Below are 22280 nucleotides of genomic sequence, written 5' to 3' on the forward strand. Positions count from 1 at the left end.
TATTGCCGAACATCAAATGGCAGTGGGGAAAAGAAATGACTGTTGAATACAAGGTACTTTCTTAAACTGCACCACATTGTAATGGGAGGCAACTAGCATACTGCTTTGTCAGGTTGGATGTTTGGTTAGTTGTTTAATGCCACACTCAGCAATATTTCAGTTGTATGGTGGCTGTCTGTAAAATGTCAAGTCTGGACCAGACAATCCAGTGATCAACAGCATGAGCATTGATCTATGAGCATGCTGCCTTGTCAGGTGCTGAAGGGGAGATAACTCTGATCAGATTGTTACATCTGTTGCAGGTATGTTAAGACCTACCTGCTGCCAGACAAGACACGAAGTGGAAAGAGGAAAACTAAGATCAAGAAGCACACGCTCAACCCCACTTTTGATGAAGTATTGAGAGTAGGTTGACTTTCCTGTCTTCAGGGGCAGTGGGATGTTCTAGTGGTTAAAGTATTCATTCATCACCCCAAAGATCAGGGTTTAATTCCCCACATAGATAAAATATATATCCATAAATTTAGGTGTCCCCTGCCTTGATATTGCTGGAATAGTGAAACCATAAAACCATACCTAATCACTCTCTCACTCCTGTCTTCAGCTGAAATATATCCACAACTGCTTTGGATAGGAAAAAATCAGTTCAGACAATACTGTCAATCTGCATGTTACAGAATTTGTGTACATTTGTAGCAGATGCTGAGACATCAGGTTTACAAACACAGTTAATGAACGATACCAAAACTCACCGAAAGGCTTTCTGTGTGAATGATTTTTTTTGTTGGAGGAATAGTGCAAGAATTCTGGGGATACTCTGTATTATAGCGTATTCCAAAATAGAACCTCAGCTTGTAGATTATGTTAATGGTTTCCAAGTTAAAAGCCACACTTTGCATAACAATGATCATACATTGTTGTCAGTGTTTTATTGTATACATTGCCATGTTTACAGTATGTCATCTCAAAGAGCGAAGTTGAGAACAGGGTATTATGGGTAACTGTGTGGCACCATGATCGATTCGGCAGAAACGACTTCCTTGGAGAAGTCATGATACCCATGGACTGCTACAAGTTTGGTGACGCCTCTCCCAAGTGGTACCCCCTTCAGGACAGAGTAAGCTGACAGACAAACTGAGGGACACATTTATGAAGTGACAGCATAGGATTTAATAATTTAATAGAATATTAGAAAAAATTAATAGAACTTGTATACATTATAACAAACACACACAAAAACTCCCTTTTGAAATACTTGCAAACATTCTCCTGCAAGTCAGCTATATACTAGCCTGTTGAGTGCTGACATACATTCCATAAATGGGTAGCACATAGGTAAATGTGTTCTCTTGTCTCATTAAAGAGCCTAGATCAATTACCTACATGGATGTAGAGCAAGAAACGCAGTTGTTTCTTTTTCACAGTTGTAATATACCAATATAGGTGCCATAGTCAATGTAATTGAGTGTAAGTATGAATGACAGAGTTATGCCCCTTATTTTCGCAGTTGGAAGCCCCAGATGCCCAGCCAGTTTCCTACAAGGGTGACCTTGTGTTGTCAATTAAGTTTGTGACAGCTGACAACCTGGAGAACGATGGTTCTCGGAGGGGCAAGTCTAAGAAGGGCAAAGCACCACCAAGGGGAGAACTGCAGGTGCTTGTGAAGGAAGCCAAGAATCTGACAGCTGTGCGGTCTAATGGGTCCTCTGACCCCTTCTGTAAAGCGTATGTACAACTCGACTATTATTGTCACCTTAGAACTAGCACTTGATGATGTATTCAAAGTCTAATACAAAGTTTGTAGTTGTCTCTCTGTAATACTGACCATTAATTTGTGTTCTATTTCATGGGTACAAGTACTGATGAAAAGCTGATAGTTTAGGTGCAGACAAGACACTTTTGGATGCAACTATTGCAGGAATCCATCTGCAAAAGTGATCATATGGCAATCGTATTGTGAAGGTCACTGTTTTTCCTTGTCAGTACCATTTTTCTCCAAATATCAGCAAAGACGTAAACTTCATCCAATGTTTGCAGCAGAGTGTATGAATCATTGAGCAACAGATTAAAAATATGTTTTCTTTAGTTACCGAGATAATTGTGTTTTGCAAATTTTTGGGCATTTGTTTGGTATGAAAGATTCACTGTATGTTGTGGGGTTGGACAGATACCTTCTGCCTGAGAAGCACAAGAGTAGTAAGCAGAAGTCTGCAGTGGTGAAGCGGAACTGCAATCCCACATGGAATCATGTGTTCCTGTTCGAGGATGTTAGTCAGGAGGAAATGAAGGACCGCAGTCTGGAGCTGACCATCTGGGACTATGACAAGATCACCAGCAATGACTTCCTTGGAGGCGTTAGGCTCAACTTAGGAACAGGTAGGACTAATCCTGTTATAGGCAATAGCTTCCCTCTTGCACTGTTAACAGACATTTAGAAAGGTAGATTATATGTTCTAAGCTTTTCTCAAGGGTAATGCGGTCTGATGTATGCCTTTATGTAGCAGTGTTTCCTGAGCCGGAAGGCAAGAGATGACACTGCTACAAAATGGCATACATCCGACTGTGCTAGCCGAGGGAGAAACTAACAATGTATTTACCTTACTGCCATGCTGAATGTGCAAAATCTTTATTTTATTTTGAAAAGTGATAAGCTTTCTACCTAGCATATGACATGTAACTGGACTGGATTCTTACAATCAGTGAAATCTATTCTGACGAGCTTAGTACTGCTATAAAAAAGCTTGATTAAGTTTAGGTTGAGTGAGCAAATAGTTCAATGTGTAAAATAGTTTAAATAAAGCAGTGAAAGTTGGTGAAAAGGAATGTGTACATAGTGTACTCAAAAACAGTTAATTGAATGGTTTTTTTAACTCAATGGACTGCATGTGTCAGATTATGAGTAACATCATACGGTTGTTAGTGAAACAGCTTTATGGCGGAGAGTTGCGCAGTTACTGTCGCAGTGGTAATATTTGTTCCTGTTGTCATCCTCCTGGGAAGGGTGACACACAAACTTGTTAAAGCATCACTGTCCAATGAAATTAAAGTATTTTACATGAAGGTAAGACTATACTAAATATAAGCCATTGAAGGTCGGCACAAGTTTCGACTGACGTGTATGGTAATCCCATGTATGGTAATCCCATGTATTTTGTGCTCATTGTTCATTTTGTTCTTCCATCGAGGAGACCCAAATCAGGGCTTACTGTTTATGTTTTCAGGTGTCTCATCAGGCAAGACTGTGGAGTGGATGGATGCACGAGGGGAAGAGATCGCTATATGGCAGTCCTGTATGGACCGACCTAACTGCTGGAATGATGGAACCATCGGTCTCCGGGCAACCATGGGCAAGAGTGAGATACGCAAATAACGCCTGCTGGATCTAGCCAATCACATCATTCATAGTGGTGTTTGAGTACATACATGGAATAGTCACATACTTTAAGTATGCTGTTTCCGTGGACGTATTGAACGATTATTGGCCTTTCCCTTGCTCTGCCTTGTATTATCAAGCCAATTCTTGACAAGGTTGCCCTTGATTTCTACATTTCTATCTGTGACAGTGTGAGCCTAGTGTCTGTGTTGTAGGCAACACTAGTAGTTGTCTGTAGACAGTGGAGACTAGATCAACTCACTCCCATTGGAGTCTAAATCAGAACAGCTCATCAGTTCAGTAGTTACTACATGATAGAAAACTTCCACAGAACTCATATTCAGACAATTTCACAGTCCTTTCTATTCATCTTGGGAATGAAGCTATAGGACAGTCCAGTTTGTCAGATGGGGGATTCAATCTGTGTGACTGTCCATTCTGTTTGCATTTGGGGGAATCAAGCCATGGCACAGTCTACTGCGTCAACATGGGTGATTTAAGCTATGGGACAGTCTCTTGTTAACATAGGTGAATCAAGCCATGGGGCAGTCTACTGTTATCATGGGTGAATCAAGCCCTGGGACAGTCTACTGTGTTATCATGGGTGAATCAAGCCATGGGACAGTCTACTGTGTTATCATGGGTGAATCAAGCCATGGCACAGTCTACTGTGTTATCATGAGGGAATCAAGCTGTTGGACAGTCTACTGTGTTATCATGAGGGAATCAAGCTGTTGGACAGTCTACTGTGTTATCATGAGGGAATCAAGCTGTTGGACAGTCTACTGTCTAGACATGGGGAGTCAAGCCATGTTACAATCCATTGCAGAGTCAAGCCAAAGAAGCATCCATTCTATTATCATAGCGTGTATGGTGTTTCTGTTCGTGAGTTGAATGGGCAGTGCTGTATATCTTTTGCCTGGCGCCCAGAAAGAGGAAGTTTTGCTGAAGCTTGTTTGCAAACAAGGCTATTAAGCAGTTTGAGGCTGGGGCTGGGAGGCATTTACAGTTTGTTTGCTGTGGTACCATCTCTCCTTCAAACTTTGACCTGTTTATATGTCTGTTACATTGTGTAATGCAGCCATATTTTATATGTAAAGCCATTTCTCAGTGCTACTGAACAAGAGAGACAAATACTAACAATAATATATTATGATGTACAGTTTTAACAAGCAAATTAATATGTTATGGGCACATTAACAATACATTCATATGTCTGGAAATGGTCACTATGTCAACCCTTTTCAGTAGCAAATGTTAAAATTTTAGAAGTATCTGTTTATGTGGCATTTACCAGATCCTAACTTTCTTATGTATGTACAATAATATATAACAGTGATAATCTGAACAGATACTGTTTATGTTAAGTTTGGGGTTGGTGACTTTAGTCTCCTTATATTGATCTGTAAACAAAATATGTTCAGGTTAGAGTTATTAATAGCCCCCTAATATACCAGCGATGCAGCCCAGAGGCTTGTGGACAGTGTATTTAGCAGTTGTTCAAAATGTTTGATATCACTTGATATGAGAGGTATGTTGAAATAATTCATGTCATTCCATGTAATTTAATAAATATGTGATTAGATGCTGTCATATATTGATGTGGCGAACTAAAAGTTGTCATGAAGTAATAATTCAATCCTTGCATATTCCTCCCTTCATCATCGTTGTATTTGTTTTGATCTTGGAATACCCAAACTATTGGTACAGATCCTTACCACTGGACACTGTGGTGTCTGAATGCAGTGGTGTCCCAAGCCTTGTGAGTAACTAGAAGGAAGAGATGTGCATGTCCCAAGCCTTGTATGTAACTTGAAGCCAGAAATGTGCATGCCCAAAGCCACTGTGGGTCGCTGGAAGTGTGAGATGTGCAGGTCCCAAGCCTTGTGAGTAACCTGAAGCCAGAAATGTGCATGCCCAAAGCCACTGTGGGTCGCTGGAGTAACTTGAAGCCAGAAATGTGCATGCCCAAAGCCACTGTGGGTCACTGGAAGTGTGAGATATGCATGTCCCAAGCCTCTGTGAATCACTGGAAGTGTCAGGTGTGCCTGTTCCAAGTTGCTGTTTGTCAAAGGAAGTGTCATATGTACATGTCCCAAGCCTCTATGAGTCACTGGAAGTGTCAGATGTGCATGTCCCAAGCCTCTATGAGTCACTGAAAGTGTCAGATGTACATGTCCTAAGTTGCTTTGAGTCACTGGAAGTACTGGGTGCACATGTCCCAAGCTGCTGTGAATCACTGAAGTGTCAGGTGTACATGTCCCAAGCCGCTGTGTATGACATTTGTATATAGACCCTCCCAATGTCTGTTTATATTTTCACTCATTCAGAGCTTTCTATTTGTCTTACTGTACAGTTTATACTTGTTGAAGTTTATACCTCTTTTGATATATATTTTTCTTTCTATACATATTGTACAAATCAGTTTCATTTCTTAATTTGTTTTTCTTGGCTGGAACCAAGATGTATCATTAGTTAACAGAAAGATTAATTGAGGCCATCTGGTTGGTTGTGTTATATATATCTAGGTTCTATGCACCCACATGTTGACATAATACCAGTTTTTCAATATTGCCATTATTATCATTCTATGGGAGACTGGTCTACATCAGAGAATGATCTGTAGACCCATGCTGCAGTCAATGAAGTGATGTCTTTTGGTGTATCTGTATTGACCAACTAAGTGTCTAAAGAATATTGACTGTGTACAGGGTTATAGCCAGATCAGTTCTATATCTTGTTTTACAGATCAACCTGTCATATTTTTTCAAGAAGATACAAAATAAAAAGTAATTTTCCCTGCTCAAAAGTAAAATCCTAATGTCTTTTTTTTGGTTTTTTTTTTTTGGTTTTTTTTTGGGGGGGGGGGGGGGGGAAGAATGTATACTTACAAGAAAACCCTTTTCAGTTTGTTTGCCCCATATACTTCTTACTGCCCAAATGTAAAATACTTTTATAAGTATTTAGAAGGAATATTATTTTGACTGTTGATTTCATTTCTATTTTTTCCCCTCCTGCCTTTAGGTTTCACAAGGGCAAACTATCTATAAAATAAGAAATATAATTGGTTTGGCCTAATATCTATCTTCTTACAGATCTTACACTTAAATACCTCTTCAGTGACATCAGGTCTGAGGACACCTCCACGGGTCATGTAAGACGATATCTTTTTCAATAAAAATTGAGGATGCATAGGCTCTTGACCTAATTAAAATCAGCTGATTTGTCTTCACGTCTTTACAACCTCAATTTGAAAATGTCTGTCGCTTCCCAGAATGCAGATATACCATCTACAGTAAGCTTTTCAGGTGTATATGCCAGGGTGTATAAAGTCCTCAAGAAAAAAAACAGCAACACATAATTATTTGTGCATTCAGGTTTCAACAATTACTTTTTTGTTCTTGTCAAATTTGCTTGCATGATTTGTGCAAAGAATATAGAAGTCTTCACACTGATGCATTGATCAGAGAGTTCACCTGATGCAGCCTCCAGGGAGGTGTCCATGGTTCTTGTACACAGAGGTAAAGTGTCAGGACTAAAAGGTGCGATTGGAATAATCATTTGAGCACAGCTTAAGGTTCTGATCTAATGTGTGTTCATTGTTTGGGTCAGGAGTAGTACATTTTTATCCAGATATCAGTTTCCAACCACATTCTTTACCAACCGACGATAGCACTTATCTACCTCAACATTGACAGACCCCTTGGCTCTGGGTTGGAGTGGAAAGTGTTTGCTTGTGCCACAAATAATCTTTCTGGGTAAACTATAGTACTTGGCTGTGCTCTAAGTAGACAGAAGACTTATGACAAATATTTCATCATACATGTAGCTGCAAATCATTTAGCACTGTACAATGTTAAAATGAGCATCTCACTCAAAAACTGTATCTTTTTTGGTTTCTGAAGTTTCATTCAATGAAATTATATCTTAAATATTGTATATTAAACGTTATATGATAAAAGGGAGAGATAAGTTATACATTCATGTTTTTCCGAACCGTGAATATTAATATTAGGAATACATTGAGTGAGGCATGCTTAATAAAATATTAATATTAACTGATGTGGAGATATTCTCTGCAGTCTCTTATCCATCTATTATTTGACCATACAGCAGATAGTAATGGAACTATTCACCAAACTGTGATATATGTTTGTTCAACGTTTTGTCAGTGCTATGATTGGTTGTATATATTGGTGACCTTGCCCTTGTATATGTTTTTAGTATTGATGTTAGTCCTGTTTCTTTCTTACCATCAAAGACATGGATTGACTACTCTTGGTAGGAGAATTATTTAGGTCTTTTCATCATTATTTTTTATAGAACTGAAACCTGCTTGATTGGAAGTGTACTTGATGAGCTCTAAAAGGTTGGAATTATCCTTGAGAGTTCCCAGTTTAGTTTATCATGGTAACAAACCCTATAAAAATCAATCTACAAATTTTTAATTGTCTCCAGCCTTGAGCATGAAGACAATCAGGAAGGAAAAAAAATACATGTAGCCTGAAAATAAAGCATGGTTTAACTGACGGCAGTGAATTATTCTGAGGCATGAGGGCATGTTTCATAAAGTCTTGATATGACTATCTTAACCCTTCTGGTATAGAGTTGACTAAGGATTTGTTAATCAATGCGTAGATTAATATACCATTTATATCACTGGGCAGTATGTCCATATATATTCAGCCTAGCTGATGTTGTTCAAACATATTTATACAATGAAATCCCGTGTACAGTTTCTTAGTTATTTGACAATCACTCTGGGTTAGACAAACTCAGGCTGATGCTCATTCTGCCCATGTTGCTGGGGGACTACTTTTGTTTGGACTACTTTCTGACAAACCTTTAGTCGTTGACTTGCAGATATTTCTCCCTCATGGATCATGTGTAAATAATCCTGGCTTGTCTTTAGAAAAATAAGTATGCAAAAATCCACTATGGAAATACTCATGTTGAGAGATATGATTACTTTGTTTTTATAATTTCAGATCAACTTGCCAATTTATTTCATATACTATCTTTGTATATAAACATATATAAACACATGGCTGGGTTCTATTGCAAACAATATATATAATACTTACTATGTACTAGGTGCAATCTCTTATCCAATTTTCACTCATTTCTCATTAAATACTGATCCAAACAGCAGAATAGTTGTTTATTTTTGGTCCAGGTTACTGTTCTTCTCACTGTTGCAACATTCAGACTTCAGATGGCGGTATGTAATTCCCAGAGATGACGTGTGACAGGGATATTCAGAGGTCTATATAATCGAATCTGGACCAGACAATCCAGTTATCAACAGCATGAGAATGGAGTGATGCAAATGGGATACGATGACATGTCAACCAAGAAAGTGAACCTGACCTCTTGATTGTGTTACGACAAGCATGGGTTAGTAAAGACCAGCTTATTCTGATGAGAGGGTACAAAAATCAATGATCTAAACTACCAGTTGTCAAAATTCCATTTTGTGAAAGTTGCAGTAGCTGAATGGGGTTGGCATCTGATTCTAAGGGTGTGAGTTGGAATGCCAGATGGGACTCAACCCAACAAAAATACTAGAAACTGTACTTTACTGAAAATAAATGAATGAATTTTAGTTAGCTTTAGCAATATTCCAACAATATCATGGCAGGAGACACCAGAAATGGACACAGAAAGTACAATAAAAAAATAACATGTATAACATCTGACCACTTGCTAAATGGCATCAAGCACAACCAAGGTAAACTTTCATCTTTAAATATCAAGGAAATAACAACTCTAGTCTTGGTGATAAGATAAATGGTTTATTCCATGATATACCTGTGTGTGAGACCTGCCAGTTCAATTGTAATGACGAGACTCCGTGGGTCCTTGCGGTTCTTCCTACAGATGATCTTCCCCTCTAACTTCTCCCCTGCGAACATCAAGTGTGAGAGTGAGTGAGGCTGGAAGCAAGGGAGACAGTGAATGTTGCTTAGCCAGTCAGCAGAATCCACTCTGCATGACCTAAGCCATGTAAACAATGATAGCATGTTATAAGATTTATAACACCCAGTGAAGTCATGCCATGCATAAACCAACCATGACATTTATTCCCAGGATATCACCCTTGTATTAAATTCTTGAAGATGTCATAAATCTTGTCTTATCTTTCAAACTATCTCACTGGTAAACAAAACATGTTCTATCCTTATAGTGTATACATTGAGGCACATATACATACTCAGACTCGGAGATTCACATGCACACTTCCACCTCACCTTTCTGGACAGTCCTGGGTTTGTCCAGGAGAAAAACGGTCTGCTTCCAGTGTGTGGCCGGACACCCCGGCGATGTGGAGAAGCTAACCTGGAACGCATCACAACCAACACTTACAAATACAAATACAGTCAAAACAAATACACTGGAAGCTGTTAAAACCGGCAGCTGTCCAGTCAGGCAAGTTGTCAACACCAGGAAAAATGTCAGTCCCATCCATGGCTAGTACACTTACCATTATTTATTAGAAGCTCTGCAATCCAGCAGCTGTCACTTCTGGATATCAGTATGAAATGAGCCACCCGGATATGTGTTTATACAGTAATCAAAGCTGTCTAATCAACACTTGGGTAGAAGTCATAAGGATGTTGCTGTCACCAAATTAATCCTGCTTTAAAAACTACATGGTTGCCGACAAAGATAATTTAATTTTAGTTCAGTATGGGTATAAGTACATGTCATTATTGATTTGACACATTTCATACTCAATAAGTGCAGTAACTGAGAGAGCAATTGTTTACTGATGTCTATTTGAAATGTAGAAATGCTCAGGTTCCATAATAATATTTTCATAACAACTTATCCAAGTGAGACATCTTATTTAGCCCAAATATTGAAACTGGGACAATTCGTAGAAAGCATTCAGCTGCAGCTTTTGCAAGTACATCTGCCATGTAACCCTCATTATCCCTGCTGTTGACAGATAAACCATAATATGTACATTTCCTATAAGGCGATGAAAAAATGCCTCATACCTTGAATCAAGGAAGGACTTGTTATCGTTTTATCACCTATGACAACTCTCATTTATGTTAAACACTATCACAATACAACAAGGGAACAGTGGCCTGACACTCACCTTTGTATTACATCCCTTCTCAAAGAAGATGTCAAAGTAGCCAACTATAGCAGACAGGCATCCATTGCGTGTGCAGTTCAGACAAAATGGCGCCTCAAACTGGAGGTCATCAAGGCGACATCTACATGCATCCAGCTCCTGTGTCAGGTAAAGTTGGAAAAATTAGAGTTGAAAAATGATGTCACCATGGTTTCATCAATAGGCATACACATGTAATATACTCAATCTCATCAAAAAGTATTATATTTTGAAGAGACCGTAACACAATTACATCAACAATTGTGGGGGGCACAACCAGAAATGGGCTTCATACATTGTACCCATGTGGGGACTCGAACCCAGGCCTTCACCATGATGTAACCAGTATGCTACTCCACCAATCCTGCTCAAGGAAATGAAGAATTTGAACATGTATCAATGGTTCTAAGGTAGGACTTTGAGTGAGAAGTTGAAACAACCATCTTAGTTCTGATGAGACATTGTCGTATGTATACACTGTAAGTTGTTCACTGGGTGAGCCCGCAGGGCGAGGAGAACATAAACAAACCTCGAGGGTCCATGAGCCCATGGACCCGAGGGACCAACAAACAATGTATTTATCTTAAAGAACACTTGAATTTTAATTTTGAACTGTTTGAAGCACTTCTGTTCAACGCGAGGCGAATTGCCATTTCGCAGATGTCACAAGGTACAGATTTAGAGTGATCTCTCTTCCATTGGTAATTTCCATGCTTGATGCATGATTCAATGTTATTAGATGCAAAGAAGTACTACCATGAAGCACCAGAAGAGTTCGGAATTCCCAGTGGTGTACACTGAAAATAATACACTGCCTGTAAGCAGGGTACATTGAGAATAATAGCATAGCGCTTAGCCAATTGGAAAGCGACGTTCATGTGTGAGGTAAGATAATGCCAGTTGTCTCACAGTAATACACCATCATATACAGCAGCTGTAGTCCTACACATGGTATAGCCAGCAGGACTCTCTCACCTTGACAACACATGCCTCTGTGATACTTCCACTATCTTCTACCAGTTCCACAATGGCCTCATGTATCACTTCTGCCTTCATACAGGACATCTTGAAACCATACACATCATCCCAGAAAGTGATGTGTCGGCTATGTAAGTCAAGGTCACCTGACCCAATGAGGGATATTGTACATCGGTCAGGAAACACTGAAACACGGGAAGTGTGAGGATCATGCCTTAGTACTATTGGCACATACATATCTGAGGGCATCCATTAGAGGTCACATCTGAATGTTCTTGTATGAACTTTGAACAACAAAGGACCTGGAAATCAACACAACCCAGTCAAAAAGCACTCTCTTGAACTTTTTGGGAACAGTTTGAACTTGGTGACTTTCATTTCAGACCATGCTTTAAAAGACATTTAACAAACTTCTTGATTTCAAATCTTAAAATCGAAAAAAGGAAATTTCCAACATATGATGGAGACTGTGGGGCTGTACTTCCGACTGGCAATGGATGTTACCTGCCCCTTCAAATGTTTTATCTCATAGATGATTCTTTTGACAGCAAACAGTCAATTCTAATGTCTTCTGTTTTAACCCTGCCTGGGCTGCATGACATTAAGAATCAGTTACACAATCTTTGGATCCCGAGATGGCCAGAGGTAGGGAATATTAAGATCTGTTTTAGTGAAGACAACAATCTGATAGTCATAAGGAAGGGCAAATGTAAGCATGAACATCCAAATGCACTAACCAATTCCGTCCTCCTTCAGATACATGTCTCTTGCGTGCAGCACTGAATCCAGCATGGACTCAAACAACAGGAAGTATCCCATCCACTCTGAGACTATGATATCCACCTGACAACAAAGCATTACTCACATTAACATCAGGTGTCTTTCAGCCATCATGATTACAGTAACCACTGAGAAATAAATTGTCATAATTTGACACATGTTATTACCCTTTCGGCAGCTGTACTTAACAGACCTTAACAGAAACTTCAGGGTGTCTTGTTTCTGTAAAATTCCAAACTGTTGTTTCTAGCTAAAAGCCCATGGTACTCTTCCACACCACTGTCAAAATACTTCCATCCCACAGTCAAAATACTTCTACACCACAGTCAAAATACTTCTACACCACAGTCAAAATGCTTCAACCCCACAGTCAAAATACTTCTACACCACTGTCAAAATGCTTCTACCCCACAGTCACAATACTTCTACACCACAGTCAAAATACTTCTACACCACAGTCAAAATACTTCTACACCACCGTCAAAATGCTTCAACCCCACAGTCAAAACACTTCTACATCACAGTCAAATTGCTCCCATCCCACAGTCAAAATACTTCTACACCACGGTCAAAATACTTTCAGTCAAAATGCTTCCACCCTACAGTCAAAATACTTCTACACCAGTCAAAATACTTCAACCCCAAAGTCAAAATACTTCTACACCACAGTCAAAATGCTTCTACCCCACAGTCAAAATACTTCTACACCACAGTCAAAATACTTCTACACCACCGTGAAAATGCTTCAACCCCACAGTCAAAACACTTCTACACCACAGTCAAAATACTTCCACACCACAGTCAAATTGCTCCCACCCCACAGTCAAAATACTTCTACACCACAGTCAAAATACTTCTACACCACAGTCAAAATGCTTCAACCCCAAAGTCAAAATACTTCTACACCACAGTCAAAATACTTTTACACCACCGTGAAAATGCTTCAACCCCACAGTCAAAATACTTCTACACCACAGTCAAATTACTCCCAGCCCACAGTCAAAATACTTCTACACCACAGTGAAAATGCTTCCACCCTACAGTCAAAATACTTCTACACCACAGTCAAAATACTTCTACACCACAGTCAGAATACTTCTACACCACAGACAAATCTTTCTATACCACAGTCAAAATACTTCTAGAACAAAATCAAAGTAAAAATTCTACACCAGTCAAAATACATCCACAACACAGTCAAAATACTTCTACAACACAGTCAAGATGTTTTTGATCCTGCTACTAGCATCCTACACACCTTGTCTACTGGCAGCTTCACGTCTTCAAGTCTCCCTTTCAACAAGGTCACCTTATCACTGAGACCATTCTCCCTAAAATTGATGAAAAAAATGATGTGTACATAAGACACTGATATAAATAGCTTGGTACAAATGGTTTTTTTTCAAAACAAAATTGTTCCTTGTTTTCAATCCATTTTACTCTAGTAACATTCTATGAGTCTTTCAAGAGGAACGGCATGAGGATCAACTGTTTCTTACGATATATATCTGAGCCTTTATCAAAAATTATCTATCAGATTATGTCCAATATGTACATGCTTATTTCAAAGGACAAACTGATCATGTTTGTGCTGTTTAACTTAAAACTGTTCTCACAAATCAGAATCATAAACCAGAACAGGATAACACTGTTAAGAATGATGTAAACATGTAGACAGAGGTTACTATATGAGCAAGCGTATCGTACGACTTGTACAGAACAAGTGTGAAATTTTGTAGTGCATAAGCAAGAGTGTGGGAAACATATAATTTTGTACAAGTTTTGTATAAACCATATGGCACACATGCTCAAGTGTAATAATTTCCTTACTATCCATTTTATTCAGATACATATGAGAAGTAAAACAAGGTAAGCATGTGCGACAGTCCGATTCACGTCCACTTGTTTAATGACATCACAGACAACAAAATACAGAAACAGGGGTTGCTACGTGATATATGGACATGACAGCTGAGATCAATATCATCACCAATACCTAACTATGTCCATAGCTTGATAAATTATTTCTGATTGGTCGACACCAATGACACGTCTGGCGCCAGCCTGTGCGGCAAACATGGACAAGATTCCTGTCCCACATCCCACGTCCAGGACAACTTTGTCAGCAAACAAGTCTTTGTTCTTCAGCATTAAGTCACGATAGCTCTCAGTGCGTACCTTGTCCTGAAAAACAAAATCTGACACTTCTTCGTTTGTTCGTGCATGAGTGAGCCTCCATCAGCCGATCAATGTTTCAATGAAGGACAGGAAGAACTGCTCCAGAAACATTACACAGGTGGGAAAATCCAACATGTTACAGTCCATTTGTCTCCATGTGCAATCAATCAATTGAAAAACAACTCAAAATCAGATAGTTAATTAACTATTCATACAGTTTATGCTAGTGAAACTCTTTTCCTGACAATATCTGCCATTGGCTAGTTTCATAGCCATTACTGAAAACGTTGTTTAAAAACTATCATATGTCCACAAAACTGGAGTTAACAAACAACTGTTATCAGTATCAAAACTGTGTATAACTGATCCACACATCAAAATTAACAATGACTCCCTCCGCTTCTCCCTGTGCCAACCTTCAACATCTCCTGATGAATCCCAAAGTGAGAGTATGAGGAGAAGTATGCCTCATCTTCATCTGCCTTCAGACTCTGTATAGAGGGGGCTGTGTGTGTGACCTTCACCTCTGGTTCAGTTGACATTAAAGTCTTCATAAAAGACCTGCAATAGTTTGTGATGTATTAATAACTGAACCAATGAGATTTTACCCACAAGCTCATATCTTCCAACAGAACTGACTGAAATGGATACATGCAACTTTCACAACCACTGCACTTTACTGATAAGGTTGGCACAGTCATCTAAAGCTAAGCATAATTACATCTCTTGAGTATCAGAACTGACTGACATGCAAGAAGCCGAAGAGGCAACTTGTATCTTTCACAACCTTCCTACTTTAGATGGCTAAGTCATCTAAAGCTAAGCAGAGTTACATGCCTTGAGCACTCCAGGAACTGGTAGTCAAATGGCTTCATTCCTGGTTTGCTCAAACTATGGTTCTATGTTTGACAGCACAATACCCATACTTAAGCATTTCACCAAAGTGTTAAACATCTACGACAAAGTAATACAATGCAGCATTACATCCAATTCATTCACTGATAGCATACATATTTTGTAACTTGACATCAGGTCCAACTTTGTCAGTCCACTAATGAGAAATCTCAAAACCAATACGCTTGTCTTATCTTTCAGAAATTCAACTATCAAAGCACACTCATGTCCCCAGACTTAAAAATCTGCTATATTTGAGTTTGTCTTTTAATCAATTAATCCTTCCTGTGCAACAGACCTAACTTTCTCCAAATCAGCAACAGCTCTTTTAAGTTCCTCCTGTGCCTGTGTGGCCCGAACCTCAGCTGTTGCAGCTCTCTGTTCAAGCTCTGCAGTGCTGCTTGTGGCTGAGGTTGTCTCCCTTTGGTCTGCAGCAAACTGTGTATCACCGGTGTCCAGGGACTCTATGTCTGTAAAAAACAGGATCACTCTTCCTCAATGCATTAATGTTTCACCGTAAATCTTGCTCAATATGTTTTATCATTTTAACTGTATCAAAACTCAGATTTGGTATGAGACTGAGATTTGTTAGTGAGCTCTCTCATAGAATAAAACACATTACTGGACCAGTCTTTTATTACAGGATGTTTGTGGAGGACAATTATTGTACTGAATATCCTTAGTATCTATATATTATGTCACTATTCTCAAGAACACAACAGTTTATCAATGATAGAAAAATTTCAATGAACATCCTTGAAATAAAAACTAATACCAGTGTTTAAGACTCCCCAAATCCCAAGCCAGATAGCCGGTCTAGTAACTTTAACAAATTACCAGTATGGATGCCAACTTGCCTATCCGGTTTTCAACAACAGACAACAAGGAAGAAATCTGGTTTCTGAATACTTTGCTGCTTGTATTGTAATGTTAAGGCTAAGCTGCATGGCCTGGTTTAGAAACTGCAAATGTGTTGCACTTGCTGCTTCACAATCAAGATCAGAATTGAAAGAATCATAGTCTGAATCCGCAGTGGGATGCTGCTGAAACACAATAACATCATTCCAAGATGTTAGACGTAAAACAAATCTACCTCACAACCACACAGGCTACTCTTGAAATTTGACTGTCCAGGATGAAAATAGACCGTTCTGGACTACATGTATTTTACCTGAAAATCAGCTACTTCTTCACTTACAATGTAGAACTTGGGTAAGATTCAGAGGAACTGCATGGATGACAACTCCATTGAATACAGCTGACTTTAATCATAGCTCTATACCTCCTGCATGGTTTAAACCCGTTCATCTCACATGTAATGTGTTTATCTCACATGTAACATATTTATCTCACATGTATGTAACGTGTAACATAACTTCAAATACCTGTTTGTTTTTACAAGCATTATGCTTGCTGTTCACTCTTCATAAGCTTTGAAACATCACTAAAGTGTAAAAATTGAAGCTGTCATTTACAAAATATAGCTTAATAGGAAGGCAACTATCTCCATTTGATAAACCTTGTATTTAACTTGGAGTGAGTGAGAGTTGAGGTTTACGCTGCACTCAGTAATATTCCAGCTGTATGGCGGCGGTCTGTAAATAATCGAGTCTGGACCAGACAATCCAGTGATCAACAACATGAGCATCGACCTGCACAATTGGGAACCGATGACATATGTCAGCCAAGTCAGCGAGTCTGACCACCCGATCCCATTAGTCGCACCATACAAGCATAGTCACCTTTTATGACAAGCATGGAGGCCTGAAGGCCTATTCTACCCTACACCTTCACAGAGTCTTTTAACTTAGACACTGGCTGTGGGAAAACATCCAGACTAGAAATAATTTTTATCTGACATGGGTTTTACTTTATTTGATAGTCAGTAATAATGGAATCAGACCTTGCATTTCATTCTGTGAAAGGCAGCTAGGACTAAATTCAGTAAAAATGACTGTTTGTGAACAAAACCAAAATATGTACCTACACATGTGTATCTAAAAGTTGTGTAAATTTGCAAAGCGAACATTCATTGGTGAATCAGGTTATCACAAGTAGTTGACTTTGAAGGCCCTCATCTTGACATGAGTAGGTCATGATTTCAGGGGACTTTTCCTGGCCAATCTCATCACTGGACACAGTCATTTCTAGGACTACCTACCATACTGTAACAACAGATCACCAGGATCTGATGGTTGCATGAAGTCATCACTGGCCCATGGGACAGGCACTGTCAAACTGCTCAGAGAAGATGGACTTGGCTTCTGTAAACACATGACATTAACAGGTCATTCAAATACGATCATGCTTATATTACACTGAAATTTGGAAATAACAGGCGCACAAGCTGCTAAACTGCACAGAGTTCTTAAAAGTCACATGCAACATAAAAACTTTGCTGATTCTGATACCTTTCGCTAGGCACTTACCAAAACAAATCTTCAAAAATGCCAATTCAACCTATAAAGTTGAAAAAAAACGTGATGAAAAAGAAAGCCCGTGAAATCAGAGTTCAAACGATTCACTAGATTTCCCCCAATGATGGGGGAAAAAGTGGTTTCACCAGCTGCGCTGTGCTGCGCTCATAACATAATGCATGCACAGTGAATAGGTTCGCGGAGCTTGAAACAGGACGCATGAGTATGAGGTCGTGAACAGTAGTGTAATCTTGGTTGTGTACACAAACAAGTAATTAATCTATTCGTTACATAAGAAAGCTCACAGAAAAAGCTCAATGTCTGGTTTATTGACACCTATATGTCTGCTTGCCTGTCTGCTGAAGACAATATGCAATACACAGTTTCAATCATTTATCACATGCAGTTTGAACTTAACACCTATCAGGATATATGCCATAAACAAAATAAATTGATTTATGACTCATGCACCCAAGTCCAGTCTCTACCGCATTATGTAATTAAGCAGGTGTGATACTTGTACACATGACATGTTTTTATGTCTGTGGGTTGCAAACAAACTACATCCATTTTTCTCGGATGACTGGATCTGACGGAAACTGGTGCAAACTCTTGCCAGTTTCAAGTCCTTCTTTGTACTTGGACGAATGACAGTTTGCAGCCATGCAGTAGTTCACCATCTCTACTGAGATGATTTTTTATTGGACCAAACGCAAATTCAGAGAACATGTATTCACAAAACCCACCATCTATTTATATATTCTTTATGGATAACAACTTCTTCTAGTGTATATGATTTTGTTTGACAACGGTATATGATCCATACTGAAACGACGCATCAAGTACAATAAAAGAAGTACAAAATATTGCACTTTAAAATGGTGATTGTACGCTTATAATTTTGGTTATTTGTTTTTTTACAAGCAGCAATGTATATTAGATGTCATGAATAAGAGATAATTGTGTTTTAATTATGTTTGATTTTTTGGCTGCATGTGACCTTTAAAGTACTGGAGCAGTAACATTAAACAAACATGTCTTTAAAAACAAGCAACGTACAAAAGGCTCATCAAGCAGCATCTCATCAAAGTGCCAATGTATACCACAAGGCGATTAAAGTACTAGGACCTGTAGACACCAAAGTGCCAATGTATACCACAAGGCGATTAAAGTGCTAGGACCTGTAGACACCAAAGTGCCAATGTATACCACAAGGCGATTAAAGTGCTAGGACCTGTAGACACCAAAGTGCCAATGTATACCACAAGGCAATAAAAGTGCTAGGACCTGTAGACACCAAAGTGCCAATGTATACCACAAGGTGATTAAAGTGCTAGGACCTGTAGACACCAAAGTGCCAATGTATACCACAAGGCGATTAAAGTACTAGGACCTGTAGACATCAAAGTGTTCACAGACTAGGATCATGAACTCTTAGCTATGACATAACATTTACTTTACAGGCAAAGGAACTCTTGAAAATGTCAAATTAACTTGTGAATGAAATATTTGAGGTCTGATTTGCATCACTCTCTCTCTCTGTTTTCAGACTAATCTTGATTGAATATAAGAAAGCCCTCACTTACCTGTTTTCTGATGTAGTTGATCATCTTGATGTAACCAATACAGTCAAGGCTGAAGCGTCGAGCCATCTGCAGGATATCAAAATGGTGCTTGTCCCGGCAGTGAAAGAAAGCCTCGTCAACACTTTGGAGGATACAATCACAAAACAAGCACCTGACTGGCCCCTTCAGCATCTCCATTCCTTCATCCTCTCCATCATCATCCCACATACCATCTTCCTCTTCTTCATCTGACTCTGGACACCTGGTCTCCATTGTGTTTTCATTATCTGTCAATTTGTTAAAGTGTACCTGATTTCTCTGTATATATGTATACATAGTCAAATATGGCATATTTTTAAAATAAATTATTACACTTTTTCAGTGAAGTTACCACTCTTCAGGCTCTGGAACAATCAAGGTATTTAAGATGATGACATGGCATAAAATCTCAATTCTAAAGAATCCAGGGCATAGTTTACATAAACACATACATACAGCCAAAGAGTTGCCTGCTTTATAATAAATTAAAGAGATAAGGTGATTACTGAATGTTAATGATTGGATTCAATTAGTTACTTCTAAACAACTTACAAACCTTTGAACAATCTACACAAACACCAAAGACTAAGATCAGTGTTGAATTCAAGACATATTCATAGCTTTTTTCATGTTTGTTGTCTATCTCGTTGGTTGGAGTCCTAACATACATAAAAAAGGAGTGAGTGAGTGAGTTAAGTTATACACCGCTTTTAGGTATTCTAGCAATATCAATAGGGGACACCAGAAATGGGTATCAAGAAAATGAGAACAGGTACTTTAATGTACCTGTATGATCAATGCCGGGATAAATACAGAAACCTTGTAGGAATATGAGAAACCATTTCGAAATTGTCACCCATATACTAAAGTGAGGGAAAGAGTATACATGATCGAACGCCTGTGTCCTGTGATATAGGTCTCTTTCATAATTGTTTTCAGCTTGATTGGGTATTGTAGACAGTTCTTTTGTGTACATGCCAAAGGATTTCATTATCATAATAATCTCAAATGTAATAACCTTCTAATTGAGCTAACGGGCGTGGAAGTATGCCATAAAGGCAACGATCTACGAGAGAGCGAATTATATGCTACATATTGAAACTCAGAGGTATACTACACCCATAAATGTAGCTTATCTAAAATATGTTTGAAAGAATCATTAACACTACTACAGGTAAATGTTTGACACTGATTTGGACACACGTGTTCCCTTACCACCGGAAGCCATGGTTGTTGACAAGGTGAAGGTTCTTAATGTTTTTAAGGTCAAGGCTGGAGGAACAGCTGCAGAAGGTTCAGCCTTCGGGTGTAACATATCGACGGCCAGTTTCGAGACGAGAGAGTCTTGAAATAATGTCAGCCGAAGAAGACAACGGTCATTTCATATTTATGGGTACAAAGCCACAATGTGTTCAAGGGCGTTTCGTTAATATTCACACCTATTGTCATGAGAGAAAGTTAGCGTTGAGGGAATTCGAGGCCCCAAACAATTGTGAATCTGCAACTTCACGGAAACATTTGGTTGATAAACATTGCCATTTCTTCTCACTGCCTGGGGAAATTGAGATTGGACGTATGTTGGGTCAAATGACTTGCATAGGATGTGTTGACGACATATTTATTGCCCAATACGTCACCAGCGACAAGCAAGCACGTTATGTAAAATTTGTTTTGATTGACCATGATTCCGAACAGGCGACGTCTTTCGAAGATACACATCACTTTTTCCTTCGCGACTCCGCAGCGGTCTCACCCCTAGAATGTCTTCTCAGTCCGGACAAAATGGTGTGTCTACTCAGACTCCCCCAGTCAATACTCAGCCCAAAGAAATGGTCCAAACTTCTCATTTGTAAGAAAGCACAAGAGCATGCCCCTATAGGAAATGTAAATCCTATCATTGGAACATCACCGAGCCGTTTCAGAGACCGAAAATTCCAGCTCATGTGTTTTGATCCACAGCACCCTTGCACATTGCTGACAGCATTGCTGGATAGCTACTGCACTAAATGCAAGTTCTGTTTGTATGATTTTCATGTCAAGAAAGATGTGCTGCAATGTTCCAGAAAGCTCCATCTGACAGAAGGCGGAAAATCGACGGTTTCAGATTCAGATAGTGATGATGAGGACTTGAGATATCTATTCCTTCAAGACTGCTCTATGACATACTGCCAAAGTGGAGACACCATTCTCATTTCTTGCAGAGTAATAGACAATTTGTCAAATGTTTTCTTCAATGTGTATTTTTTCAGTTCAACAACTTTGAAGCTAGTAGGCTGTGAAGAATTCAGGTGTGGCTCTTTTCAATTGAAAAAACATGAACTACTTGTGCCAGTTTTCGCAGCCTGTGACTCCAAAGTGACATTTTGGTTGATGGAACGAGATCAAGATGAATTCACTCCATTATTTACGTGTAATGTGCCCAAACCAATCAATCTGAAGTCCATTTGTCGAGCAGTTATTAACCATGCCTTAGCTAGAAACAAAAACAGCAAGTCTAATTTGCCCTTGCCACCGTCATTAATCAAATATTTATGTTTTTCTCAGAATGATAATTTAGGTTAGTTTGTGATCCCTTTAATGTACAGTATGTGAAGTAAAGACATTCCCCTACAAGCTGGAAACAACAGGTACAAACAATGATAGCGTAAAATGTAACTATCCTGATACCAACCTTTAAACAGCTGATCTTGCCTGTCGAGTGTGATGCAAAGTTTGTGCTATATTGTGATACAGTGGAAGCTGTCTAATTTGGACTCGAATGGGACCGACTTTTGTGTCTGAATTAAGAGGAGTCCGAATTGGACTGGTGATAGTCAAGAGTTAGCTCCCTTAACCAGGAGATACACATGCACGGTACTTTTACTTTTAATGTGCTTTCAGGGTAATTCGCAAAAGATGATCACTGACATTATTGCGTATCAGTAGATTAT

At 39.0% G+C, this 22280-nt stretch overlaps 2 protein-coding genes across 4 annotated transcripts in view; one reads left to right on the forward strand and one right to left on the reverse strand.

Moving 5' to 3' along the window:
* Positions 1 to 6182, forward strand: part of LOC137286245 (uncharacterized) — a 32430-nt gene extending 26248 nt beyond the window's left edge. For both annotated transcript variants that reach the window (XM_067817978.1, XM_067817979.1), the window contains exons 5-9: positions 303 to 405; positions 956 to 1117; positions 1508 to 1725; positions 2168 to 2376; positions 3222 to 6182. In XM_067817978.1, the coding sequence (XP_067674079.1) occupies positions 303 to 405; positions 956 to 1117; positions 1508 to 1725; positions 2168 to 2376; positions 3222 to 3370 (841 nt within the window). In that variant the 3' untranslated portion in view covers positions 3371 to 6182. The remainder of the gene's footprint in view (positions 1 to 302; positions 406 to 955; positions 1118 to 1507; positions 1726 to 2167; positions 2377 to 3221) is intronic.
* A 2966-nt stretch (positions 6183 to 9148) lies between these two features.
* LOC137286247 (protein arginine N-methyltransferase 3-like) lies at positions 9149 to 20688 on the reverse strand. 2 transcript variants are annotated; one of them, XM_067817981.1, is made up of 12 exons: positions 20566 to 20688; positions 19333 to 19598; positions 17491 to 17593; positions 15628 to 15799; positions 14852 to 14996; positions 14254 to 14441; positions 13516 to 13588; positions 12215 to 12320; positions 11475 to 11662; positions 10482 to 10619; positions 9625 to 9712; positions 9149 to 9278 (listed from the first exon to the last, which is right to left on the reverse strand). In XM_067817981.1, the coding sequence occupies exons 1-12, from the start codon at positions 20663 to 20665 to the stop codon at positions 9169 to 9171; spliced, it is 1677 nt and encodes a 558-aa protein (XP_067674082.1). In that variant the 5' UTR covers positions 20666 to 20688; the 3' UTR covers positions 9149 to 9168. The 2 variants fall into 2 exon arrangements, with proteins under 2 accessions (XP_067674082.1, XP_067674083.1); XM_067817982.1 differs by having other exon boundaries at positions 20137 to 20575.
* Positions 20689 to 22280: the final 1592 nt, after the last annotated feature.

This window comes from Haliotis asinina, chromosome 6 (assembly GCF_037392515.1).
Source record: "Haliotis asinina isolate JCU_RB_2024 chromosome 6, JCU_Hal_asi_v2, whole genome shotgun sequence".
Lineage (NCBI taxonomy): Eukaryota > Metazoa > Mollusca > Gastropoda > Lepetellida > Haliotidae > Haliotis > Haliotis asinina.